Source organism: Rhipicephalus microplus, chromosome 1 (assembly GCF_043290135.1).
Source record: "Rhipicephalus microplus isolate Deutch F79 chromosome 1, USDA_Rmic, whole genome shotgun sequence".
Lineage (NCBI taxonomy): Eukaryota > Metazoa > Arthropoda > Arachnida > Ixodida > Ixodidae > Rhipicephalus > Rhipicephalus microplus.
This window is the reverse complement of record NC_134700.1, coordinates 230931275-230943999: the sequence shown is the minus strand read 5'-3', so window position 1 is coordinate 230943999 and position 12725 is coordinate 230931275. Positions and strand designations below refer to the sequence as shown.

The 12725-nt window shown below is 50.0% G+C and overlaps 1 protein-coding gene across 3 annotated transcripts in view; it reads left to right on the top strand.

Moving 5' to 3' along the window:
• Positions 1 to 12725, top strand: part of LOC119159553 (proprotein convertase subtilisin/kexin type 4-like) — a 247366-nt gene that overhangs the window by 148279 nt on the left and 86362 nt on the right. For all 3 annotated transcript variants that reach the window (XM_037412354.2, XM_075891583.1, XM_075891582.1), the window contains exon 3: positions 9948 to 10046. In XM_037412354.2, coding sequence (XP_037268251.2) covers positions 9948 to 10046 — 99 coding nt within the window. The remainder of the gene's footprint in view (positions 1 to 9947; positions 10047 to 12725) is intronic.

The window sequence follows — 12725 nt, the reverse complement described above, 5'->3', positions numbered from 1 at the left end:
GGATTCCGTGCCGACCGGTTGTGCCCTCGCGATCTCCAACGTCAGCGTATAGCTCTGGCCGACTGGGCTCGCCCTACGTCATCTCCTGACGCCGACGACCTTCGACGACAGTGTAGCTCTGACCGACTGGACCTGCACTACGCCATCTCCTGGCGCCGACAAGAGCTCTCGCAAGTGGTGCCCCGTGCTCGGACTCCTGTGACCGTGTTTCCATCTTTCCTATCTCTCCTATCCCCTCGATATGTCCTCGCTCGCTGGCTTAGCGCATCTCTCTTTCTCTCTCTCTACACCTTTATTCCTATCCTTTTAATCCCTCCTCACCCCCCATCCCTTGTGAGCTACTGCTGAGGTGTCGCACCCTGATGCAGACAGTTGCGGGGCTCACTTTTCTTTTCCTTCTTCTAAACATAAACACTCCCCCCCCCCCTTTGGTCGAATATTTCGCGAATAATAGCTTTCTAAACAATTGTTCCCTTATGTCACGAGTTTGCATCGGTGGATCAGTGGATAGGGTGCTCGGCTGCTTATATCCGAAGGTGGCGGGTTTGATCCCGGCCACGACGGTCGCATTTCGATGGAGGGTAAATCGCCCGTGTACTGTGCGATGCAGTGCACGCCAAATAACGCCATATGGTCAAAATTTTCCAAGGCCCTCCACATACGGCGTCTCTCATGATCGTAACGTGACTTTCGGGACGTAAAACGCCACATATTATTCTCATCCTTTCTGCCACGGAACTGTTGCTTCATACTTGAAAGTTTCAAAGGGTCGCACCTATTTCTCGATTTATCGACAGGGCGCCGCCGAAATATTTAATGGAATAGGAGATTAAACGAAAACACTTTAGCGAAATCTCATTAAAGGCGCCCTGAATACCACTGTCTATGCTATTGACGAAGGAACAAACCTTATATCTCCTGTACCGTCTAGCCCCTGTGTGGAATATTTTCGCCTCGTCCAATAAAGCTTCTTATGCGTAAGCTGTTTACACAACTTAGCACGCGTCAGCTTATTCACACGCAGTCGGGCATACATACGCAACGTATACATGTGTGCGCGCGTTTCATGTGTCGCAGCTTGTTTTCGTTGACTGGAATTCGTTGGCATACCAATATTAGGCAGAACTAAACACGAGTGTTTAGGCTGCAGGTCCACTATGCTTTTTTTTTTGGTTTTCATGTGCAGCCTCGTTAGTAGAAGGTCATGTGGCCTTACGTATAGCATTGTTTCGGCCGAATCTTGCCTGTTCAGCGACAACGACAATATATATATATATATATATATATATATATATATATATATATATATATATATATATTGTAGCATTGATATTTGGCACAGGCCGGAACGCCAGCTGAAGAAGAGAAGGAAGAGTGTGGTTGCTGCTCGCGCTCGCTCCGCTTGACAGCTGGTCGGTTCTACCGCTACGTTTTCCACAAAGTAAACGTCTCTTCTGCTCACCACTAAAGGCGTACTAACAAGTGGTGGAGAGTGCTGGGTACCTTTTTCCATCCTGGAACTCCGCAACCGAACTCTACCTTCGCCATCAACAATGTCCATCGACGCTGCACAGCAGACGGCTCCTACATCTCCACCTGTCCACTGTCCCGGCGTCCCGAGAGAGCGAGATCCAGACATCTTTAACGGCACCGATGAGCAGGACGTCGAGGACTGGCTCTCTTCGTTCGAACGAGTAAGCGTCAACAACAGGTGGGACGAAAACGACAAACTGGGCCGCGTCCACTTTTACCTCAGAGGAGTAGCAGAGCTCTGGCTCAACAACCACGAAGCCGAGCTTACCGACTGGGCCACTTTCAAGACCACCTTCGCGGACGTGTTTGGCCGACCGACAGTGCGCAAGCTCCGTGCAGAACAGCGCTTGCGGGATCGCGCCCAACTGTCGGGAGAGGGTTTCACGTCCTACATTGAGGACGTCGTAGGCCTCTGCCGTCGCTTTGATCCTGGCATGTCGGAAACCGCCAAGGTAAAACACATTATGAAGGGCATCGAGGACGATGCCTTCCACATGCTGGTGGCTAAAGACCCGCAAACAGTTTCGGAAGTCATCCAACACTGCCAAAGTTTCGATGAGTTGCGAAAACAGCGCATTTCAACGCGACGGCCTACTTTCGACATGACCAGCACGCCAGCATTGACCGTTGGTGCAATATCTCCAGAACAGACTGTATTGACCCCGCAAATCCAGCAATTTATCCGAGAGGAAGTGGCACGCCAGTTGTCCCTTGCCCCCTTGCTTCCCAGCAATACGCATGGGCTGACCTCGTCACTGCGCCAAACCATCGAAGAGCAAGTCTGCGAGGCACTTCCCCCCACGTACCAGCCACCACCTGTGTCCGCTCCCCTGACTTACGCTGACGTCGCGCGAAGGCAGGTACATGCGCCGTCAAACGTCGTCGACCCTGCCCACCAAACGAACGCCTTATACGCAACACGCGTACCGGCAGGCTCGCATGTTCCCATTTACCGCCGTCCTTCAACGCTTCCCAACAACCCTTGGCGTACATCGGATAACAGACCTATCTGTTATTACTGTCGTCAGCCTGGCCATGTTGAGCGGTTCTGTCGCCGGCGCGTCCCTCACTCAGGCATTATTGATGGCACCTACGGCTACGCCCCCACAGAACCACCACAGACGCTGCCGTTCCATGCAGCTTCGGACACTTCTCCGCCGAGCCGCCGCGCCTTCAACCCACGCCGATCGCCTTCCCCGCGCCGACGTTCGCCTTCACCAATGCTTCGGCGTGCACCACCTGCCCAAACGGAAAACTGACCATCGCAGTTCCGGAGGCAAGAACTGCGCCACCGTCGAACTCTACAAGGCCTCGTTCTCTACCGAATAATGAAATAACTGTCTTGATTGAAGGTATCGCCGTTCAAGCATTAATAGATACCGGAGCTGCCGTGTCTGTATTGAGTGAAGCATTGTGTCGCAAGTTAAGAAAAGTTACGATTCCGCTTTCTGGTCTCTCCCTTCGTACGGCAACAGCGCATCACGTGAACCCTTCTATGACGTGCACGGCTCGGTTAATCATCCAGGGCGTTCTGTACGTGGTTGAATTTATCGTGTTTCCACACTGCTCACACGACGTCATATTAGGCTGGGACTTCCTTTCCACACATCATGCCGTTGTTGATTGTGCCCGGGCCGAACTAGAATTGTCATCGCTCTCCGACGACGATTATAATAAGCCTTCTATTTCTCGTGTTGTCGTCGCCGCGGAGACTGATATTCCACCTATGTCTTCTGTTATTGTGCCGATCTCGTGCGACCATGCCGCTTTTTCGGACGTCATGTTCACGCCGTCAGAAGACTTCACTTCTCGAAAAAACGTTCTTCTGCCTTTTGCTCTTCTGACGGTCGAAGCCACTTGCGCAAACATTTATGCCACGAATCTCCTTTCTGTACCAGTCACCCTATTCCGTGGCGAATGCATCGGCCGCCTTGAGGACATCGATTGTGTTTGCACCAGTCAACTGCCCTATCAAGCAAAAAGCCTTGAGATCGCCAGTGTTACTTCCGCTCTCACATCCGCCACCTCTTCCCTCGACGTCTTCCTTCCATCGATTGATCCTGACCTTCCTGTTGACCAACGAACTCAACTCTTGACACTTCTCGACCATTTCCGCTCATCGTTCGACTTCAAACAAACCAGTCTGGGCCGAACATCTGCAATTGTCCATCGTATTGACACTGGCACCCACGCACCATTGCGTCAGCGTCCATACCGGGTCTCCCACGCCGAACGCCAAGTTATAGACGATCAAGTGTCTGATATGCTCAATCGTGGCGTTATACAGCCGTCTAACAGTCCGTGGGCCTCCCCGGTGGTACTGGTCAAAAAGAAGGACGGGAGCATCCGATTCTGTGTGGATTACAGGCGCCTTAACAAGATCACGCGCAAAGATGTTTATCCGCTCCCCAGAATTGACGACGCCCTCGACTGTTTGCAAGGTGCAGAATTCTTTTCTTCGCTGGATCTTCGATCGGGATACTGGCAGGTACCCATGGATGAAGCTGACCGCGCCAAGACTGCGTTTGTAACTCCGGACGGCTTGTACGAGTTTAACGTGATGCCGTTCGGCCTTTGTAACGCCCCAGCCACCTTCGAGCGTCTGATGGACAACATACTTCGAGGCCTTAAATGGCAGACGTGTCTTTGCTATTTGGACGACGTCGTCGTTTTTTCAAAAGACTTCGATACCCATCTTCTGCGCCTCGCAAGTGTCCTGCATTGCCTTACACATGCTGGGCTCCAACTAAATTTGAAAAAGTGCCATTTTGCCGCCCGGAAGCTCACCATCTTAGGGCATGTTGTCAGCAAGGACGGCGTTCTACCTGATCCTGGAAAACTCCGTGCTGTCGCCCAGTTTCCGAAGCCATCGACACTTAAGGAACTCCGGAGCTTTATCGGCTTATGTTCATACTTTCGTCGATTTGTCCGTAATTTTGCATCTGTCATGGCCCCTTTAACACGGCTACTTTCTGACACCGAGGGCATTTCGGCGTGGTCTTCCAATTGCGATAAGGCATTCGCGAAACTACGTCAATTGCTGACATCTCCACCGATTCTCCGTCACTTTGATCCTGATGCCCCTACAGAAATACACACCGACGCAAGTGGAGTCGGACTTGGCGCTATTCTTGCTCAACGCAAGTCTGGATACGACGAGTACGTCGTTTCTTATGCCAGTCGCACTCTTACTAGGGCTGAACAGAATTATTCAGTCACAGAAAAAGAATGTCTAGCCATCGTCTGGGCAATCACAAAATTTCGACCCTACGTCTATGGCCGTCCATTTGACGTCGTGACTGATCACCACGCCCTCTGCTGGTTATCGTCACTAAAAGACCCATCTGGCCGTCTCGCTCGTTGGGCGTTACGCCTCCAAGACTATGATATCCGTGTCGTCTACAGGTCAGGCCGCAAACATTCAGATGCCGACGCTCTCTCCCGCTCTCCACTTCCCCATGAACACGGAAGTACTTCTGTATCCAGCCTCGATGCTGTGGCACTTTCGTACGAGGACATGCCCTATGAACAGCGCCAAGACGCTTGGATAGCCTCTATGATAGAGTTACTGTCTCAGCCGTCCCAAGTTACGCCCAATCGTTCACTGCAGCGCACAGCTCGACACTTTACCATCCGCGATGGACTCCTGTACCGTCGCAACTACCTTTCTGACGGCCGCAAGTGGTTGCTTGTGATTCCTCGCCACCTACGTGCCGACATTTGCGACTCTTTTCACGCGGATCCTCAATGCGGCCACGCCGGTGTGATAAAAACGTATGCACGTCTCCGGCTGCGGTACTATTGGCGCGGAATGTACCGCTTTGTCCGACAGTACGTGCGTTCGTGCTCCAAATGTCAACGCCGAAAAAGCCCACCACACATAGCCAATGGACAACTGCAGCCGTTGCCTTGCCCCTCCCGCCCTTTCGACCGCATCGGAATTGACTTGTACGGTCCCCTTCCCTATACGCCTAACGGGAACCGCTGGGTGATTGTCGCCATTGATCACTTGACACGCTATGCTGAAACTGCTGCGCTGCCAGAGGCCACATCACGTGAAGTTGGCTTATTTATCCTTCACAATCTCATTCTACGCCATGGCGCGCCTCGTGAGCTACTCAGTGACCGCGGCCGTACGTTCCTCTCCGAAGCCGTACAAGCCCTTCTTCGCGAATGCAACGTTGTGCATCGGACAACCAGCGCATACCATCCGCAAACGAATGGAATGACCGAACGGTTTAACCGCTCACTGGGCGACATGCTATCCATGTACGTGTCCGCTGATCACACCAACTGGGACCGCATACTGCCCTTTGTAACTTACGCTTACAACAGCGCCACTCAGTCTACGACAGGATTCTCTCCGTTCTTCCTCCTTTACGGGCGCGAACCTTCCTCATTCATGGACACCATTCTCTTGTATCATCCAGACGCTTCGGAATCCACAACTCTATCTGAAGTCGCCACCTATGCAGAAGAATGCAGGCAACTCGCGCGTTCCTTAACCGCACAAGATCAAGCGTACCAGAAGAACCGTCACGACGAAAACCTGTCTTCGCAGTCATACTCGCCTGGCGCCTTGGTATGGCTTCGGGTTCCCTCATCTGTTCCTGGTCTTTCCACCAAGCTACTGCCGAAGTACGAAGGCCCCTACCGAGTCCTACGTCAGGCCTCACCGGTTAACTATATTGTTGAGCCGGTTCAACCATCAACAGACCGACGGCATCGAGGCCGCGAGACTGTTCACGTAGATCGATTGAAGCCGCACTACGACCCACCCGTCGTACCCGTTCCATAGGTCGCCAGGATGGCTCCTTTTCTGAGGGGGGGAGTGATTTGTAGCATTGATATTTGGCACAGGCCGGAACGCCAGCTGAAGAAGAGAAGGAAGAGTGTGGTTGCTGCTCGCGCTCGCTCCGCTTGACAGCTGGTCGGTTCTACCGCTACGTTTTCCACAAAGTAAACGTCTCTTCTGCTCACCACTAAAGGCGTACTAACAATATATATATATATATATATATATATATATATATATATATATATAGAGAGAGAGAGAGAGAGAGAGGGGTGGCGCTATGTTTAAATTTAAATTTACATATAAACGTAATAAAGTGGCGGGGTGGATAGTCGCCATGGTGGCTCAGTGGTAGAGCATCGAAAGCGTTATTCGAAGGTCGCACGTTCGATTCCTCCTCACGGCAAAGTTATCTTTTCACCCACTTTTCTTTCTTCATATTTACATTACAATTGGTCTAATAACTTCCCTTATACATTCCTTGGCACTTTCTCTGTTAGATCTCATTATTATTGTGTCAAAACACGGAAAAACGAGCCACTGATATATATATATATATATATATATATATATATATATATATATATATATATATATATATATATATATATATATATATATATATATATATATATATATATATATATATAATTAACAACTCAGTGGCTCCGTTGTATGGCGCCGCTGCAGTCACACGTATGCCAGGGGCGGCGCAAAGCAAGGGGGACGGAGCGAATTAACGCTCACAGCATGCCTTCCTGTCATTGTAATCTCGCTTGCTCATTTTTCGGCATTTCTCGCGGGCTTCTCTTTTCCTGCGTGCATAGTCGACGGCACGCCATTCTCTACCTGTTTCCTTTAGCCCCTATACCTTTCGCTACTACCTCTCTCCGTTCTTTCGGCGACAACACTTGTTTTCGCCGCTGCCGTTTCGTATATGCGACACGACACCGCACGGACGAGACGATGTCGACAGCGAGACATTGTGTCCCCGCGTTGAGCCGCTTCCTGTTTCTCGGTTTTCCGAGGACGACTACAACTCGGAGGGCTGGCACGAGCGAACGGGATGATGCGACGACGCGTAACGCTAGCTTTTTAATGGCACGTAGCAGCCTGGCAGCTTGCCCGTGTTTGTATATATGTACTTACGCATCCGTGTGTCCGCGTGTGTGTCGGTAATAGTATACTGTACATACACTCTCCCAAGGCCAGCAGGCGGCAGCGTGGCCTTTGTTTCGACTCTTCTCGTGACTTCGCCGGAATGCGGCTTCCTTTTCTCGACGTCGTTGTCTGCTTTGGCACTTTGCTGTTCGAGTTTTTTTTTTTTTTAGGTAGCGTACGTATGTACTGTACGCGCGTCGAATCTTCTTGCCTGCGTTGATTGATTGATTTGTGAGGTTTAACGACACAAAACCACCATATGATTATAAGACGATACTGGAGGGCTCCGGAAATTATAACCACCTAGGGTCCTTTAAAGGTGCCCGGCACTACTTTTAGAGCATGGTCAGAAAACGCTGGTTGCCGATTGGTAGTAGGGGCTCCCGACAACACGTGAGCCAAATATTATAGCGCAGCGCGCGGCCTGGAATTCACAAAAAATAATCGAAGTCATCAAAAAATTGCTTTCTTTTTTCTCGACAAATCACGTTATATGCCCAAAAATCGCACGTAAATGACCCATCTATCAACCGTCGGCTGATTTGAACATGACGCTTTCGCTCGTTACAGAGATTGCCGCAGGAGGCCGCTAGTTGTCCACGCGTGCGCGCGCGATCACACTGATAAAGCCGCGCATTCGAAGAAAAAAAAAAATGCTCAAGGTCGCGAGGCATGCGTGACGTTTTTTGTTTGCCCCTCCCATCCCTCCCTGCTTGGCTCCCAGCGCTTCCGGTGCGACGATAGAAGAGAGAGCATGCGACAAACCTTTGTAACTCCACTCGCAGTGGACGGATTCTTAAAAATTTTTGCGTCGTTGAATTGGTGAGACATAAGCTCTTCCAGTGAATTCATTCCATGGGTACTTGAAAAAAGTGTTTCGGGGCCCCTTTAACGTACACCCAAATTCTTAGCACATGGGCCTACAGCATCCCCTCCCCCCCCCCATCGAAAATGCAGCCGCCGCAGCCGGGATTCGATCCCGTGACCTACGGGTGAGCAGCCGAGACCACCGCGGCGGGGTTTGTTGCCTGCGTTGCAGATTAAGCTAGTTCTGTGGTTTGCCTTGAAGCGGCTGCGTCGTTTATGCCCATCACGCACGCATATAATTTCGAGCAACGTTTGTACAAGTTGAATGCACACGTAATGACCCGTTCGTCGTACATGTGGTCCCACGGGAAGGCGGGAGAACATCATTCGCTTGTGCCGTCCTTCGAACGGAACTCGCGTGTTGCATGTTATACTATATGTGTAAGCACTGCTATTCTCACGGTTGATATATGCGTAGCCCTGTTAAGCTTAAAAGCACTTGCCTGCTTCGGGGGGTGGGGTTCGTTTCATTGGCAATGCTTAGTTCTCACGGCCCCGGAAAAAAGGTAACCGCGATGTAGAATGCAAAGTGCCGTACGGCTGACACGATCATCTGTCGATTGCGAATTCAACAGCTGGATTCTTGTAGGGCGTGTGATAACGTGCGATTGCAAATGCGATATGCTTTAGGGTGGGCGGTTACCGACCTGTTCTAAGAGTTTTGCACGGTATCGCGATATCCGTCATGTTTCATTCTCGCTTAATAATGAGTCGTCAAGAACCCTTAAGAGCTTGTTGCCGCTTTGGTTGAAGTCGCTTTGTATAGAACTGATCGGCGTATTTTACCGCATATCATGCATCAACTACAAACGAACTGTGTTCTGTTATTTGGGCTGTATAAGTTTATTTTTTGTTGATGAAAGAGCTTGCTAACTCTATAACGGTGCCTCATTTGTGGTTGCTAATATATTTTCACAAATAATTTTGTGTTATCCTATACGTGAAATTCGTCCTTGGCGACAACCACTGATAGTAAACACAGTGTTATACGGCTTCCACATTTCGCATGTGTTACTTACACTTACTCCGCGTTGGTAACCACGGAGCCTAACCACGTGATTGGAGTAATAATTAGGTGGTCACATTCAGCAAGCGTTCTCAAAACATGACTGCTAGACTGCCACTATGCCTCAAAAGGAATTTACATAACAGCTGCATCTTGCCGGTACTTACCTACGGAGTAGAAACCTGCGGGGTTACAAAGAGGATTCAGCTTGAATTGAGGACGGCGCGTCCAGCGACGAAAAGATAAATGATAGTTGTAACCTTAAGAGACAAGAAGACAGCAGAGTGGGTCAGGGAAAAAACCGGGGTCGAACGACATCATAGTTGAAATCAAGAAGAAGAAATGGTCATGAACCGGGCATGTGTATAGGCAGGGTGACCGTTGGTCATTAAGGGTAACTGGTTGGATTCCCAGAGAAGGCGAGTGGGTGAAGGGGAGACAAAAAGTTAGGTGGGCAGATGAGATGTGCCTCTTCTAAAATGTAAATATACTGACTAATCAACGCACCATGCGTCTCACGTTGTTTCGGAAAGACACATTTATCGAAGTCTGTGTGCTTTTCTTTTTTTGTCTTCCCTCCTGCAGGTTCGATCGTTTTCGCAACAGACCCTGAAGCGGCGCAGCAAACGTGAATTCCGCGAAACCGTCCTCAACGATCCACGATGGTCGGAAATGTGGTACCTGGTAAGTGCGACATTTTGTTTGCAACTCGCGTGCGCCTATAACGAGCCTCCAAGTCAACGAGATATTATGCACCGCAACGCTGGTCGCGGGAAGCGTCTCGTCGCCGATACCGGTTTTAGTTTTTGACTCATTTGCTTAATTGTTAAGCGTGGTAAACACGTACACATTGAGCAAAACTTGTTACAATTGAAGAACCAGTCCGGCAAGTCGATTTTAAATCTGTACCCCGCAACTATACCCGGCGAAGTGTATCAATCTTAGTATCCAAGCGGTAGATCATTTTCTAAGATCGGTGTAGGTCTATGGAAACAACCGCCGGGGTTGTTTTTCCACAAAGGCGCGGTCACGAGCATACTGTTAAATTTCCAGGTCACATCATCATCATCATCGATCCTTCGTGGCGGTCAAGTGCTGCCCGAATCGATGTCCATGCAAGGCAGGTGCAGTGCACCGGCTCATTCGTGGAAACACGGGTGACACTTTCGGTCACGCCACGTTCCTCGAACAGCGTGCGCGCTGGTCCAGGTGTCCACTGGGGGTTTTACTACAACTCATCCCTCTTCGGCCGCCTTCGATTTTCTTCAATTTTTTTTCGCTACACGTTACCCTACGACATTGTCATTCCTAATGCTGCTCGTTGTGGAATATGGTACCGCGCTTTTCCTTCTGTCGAAGTGAGCATTTCGCGTGACTTTGTTTCATTGCGAGCAACCGCTCGAAGACTGTGCTTCGTAGCCCCCTCTTGTTCTCTCTCGTTACTTCTTTTCTCCTGGTGCAAGTCTTTTCGCCCGACTGGCCTTCGCGCCGCGTGCTGGCGTTAATCGCGAGGTGGGCTCGAAGTTCACCCTCCCGTCTAGATCTTATAGCAACGGCCTTTTCTGTCACCGTTATCGAGCTGAATCCGTGTCACTATCCTTGAAGCGGCTAAAATAAAAGAAAGGCGAGGCATGCATGGGGCTGAGTTGCGCCGGTGTGCACGAGCGTTAACTGCGCAGTATAAACCTTTCTCTCTCACTCTCTCTCTTTCTCTCTCTTTGCTGATTATTCAGCTTAGATTGAAGATTTCAGAAGGAGATAGGCGCGATAACGAGGTACCGTGTTTACGCTGCGGTAAATAATCGTGAAAGCGAACTTTTCATTCACTCGTATATAGCTCCCCGTGGTGACATACAGAGTTAATCGTTTTAGTGTCAAGCGGGCGTGTTTCTACTCCACACATGCGAGTTTGAAACATTCGCCGTGGCGAAGTCATTAATAGAGAGATAGAAATCGCCCCTCGCTGGTATATGGTACTCTGGTCGGTGATCGCACTTGTGTATGCGTGTGCAAGCGTTGTTATCTTTTAAAGGGTCTCCCCGAGTTCACCGCGCGGCGCGTATTATTACACAGCCGCCGTTGCCTGCCGTGTTGCATGGTTTACAAATCTGAACTGAACGGCTTGCGTGTCTTGCTGCGCAGGCGTCGGGAGTGAGTGACCCGTTGTGTTTTGTCCTTGGCGAAAGCAAATCTGAATACGTAATTACTTCTCATTACTACAGAGCGCGTCATGAAACGCGTTTGAGTCTTCTCTGATGCCTATGGGTTTTTTTTTAATCTACAAAATAGTTTTCGAAACCGGTCTTGTGCGTGTGATGCCACGTCCTTTGAACGGTTGCAGCTGCATGCTCTGGAAGAGTGTGTATAGAAGTGATACGTGTGGTGCTGAAGCCTTATTTTATCGCGAATTTATGTACGACGCACGGTTGGGCATTGCGTGCGTGGGAATGAGGAGGCATTCAAGGCTATTCGTTTCTCTTTATGTCGATATTGATTGATTGATATGCGCGGTTTAACGTCCCAAAACCGCCATTTGATTATGAGAGGCGCCGTATAGTGGAGGGCTCTGGAAATTTACACCACCTGGAATTCTTTAACGTGTGCCCAAATCTGAGCACATGGGCCTATACAGCATTTTCGCCTCCATCGAAAATGCAGCCGCCGCAGCCGGGATTCGGCCCCGCGACCTGCGGGTCAGCAGCCGAGTAGCTTAGCCACTATAGGGACCACCGCGGCGGGGCAAAAGAGGACGCCATCAGCACTCGGTCTTCCCAGGTGGTCTCCCTCTCAAGTACTGACCGAGCTTATGTCGATATTGGATGACTCGATTTACCATAGCACAAACGAGGCAGGCCACCCAGCAACGGAAAAAGCTCATTATCTTAGGTACTGCGTTTAGCCATTATATTTTCTCTTGTTCTCTTGTTCTTTAGCCATGATATTTTTTCCTGGTTCACCTCTTGCGAACCAGCGGAGAAATCGAGTGCATGAATGAATACCTCGCTGCGTAATGTCTTGCGAACCCTTATTCTCGGGCGCCTTGCGTGACGTAGTAGTCAGCAGAGATAGGCTGATATATAATCGGAGGTTGAGTGTTTTGGACTTCTTCTTGTCATGTGCTACGCACTATGGTGACTATAGGCAGGTGCAACATAAGTGTGCGATCTTTCTTATATCTGTGTGAGTTATCGTTATATTATCGCATCAATCATCAGTGCTATCGCGACGCTCTGCCGCAACAGTGACGTCATCGTTGGTTGCATTGGGATTTCGCTTGCGCTATGAAGCCCGGCTGACACTGTGAGACCCCACTTCAAAGGACGACATGTGGCCGGGGATTTCCATTGTGGGGGGCAACAACAT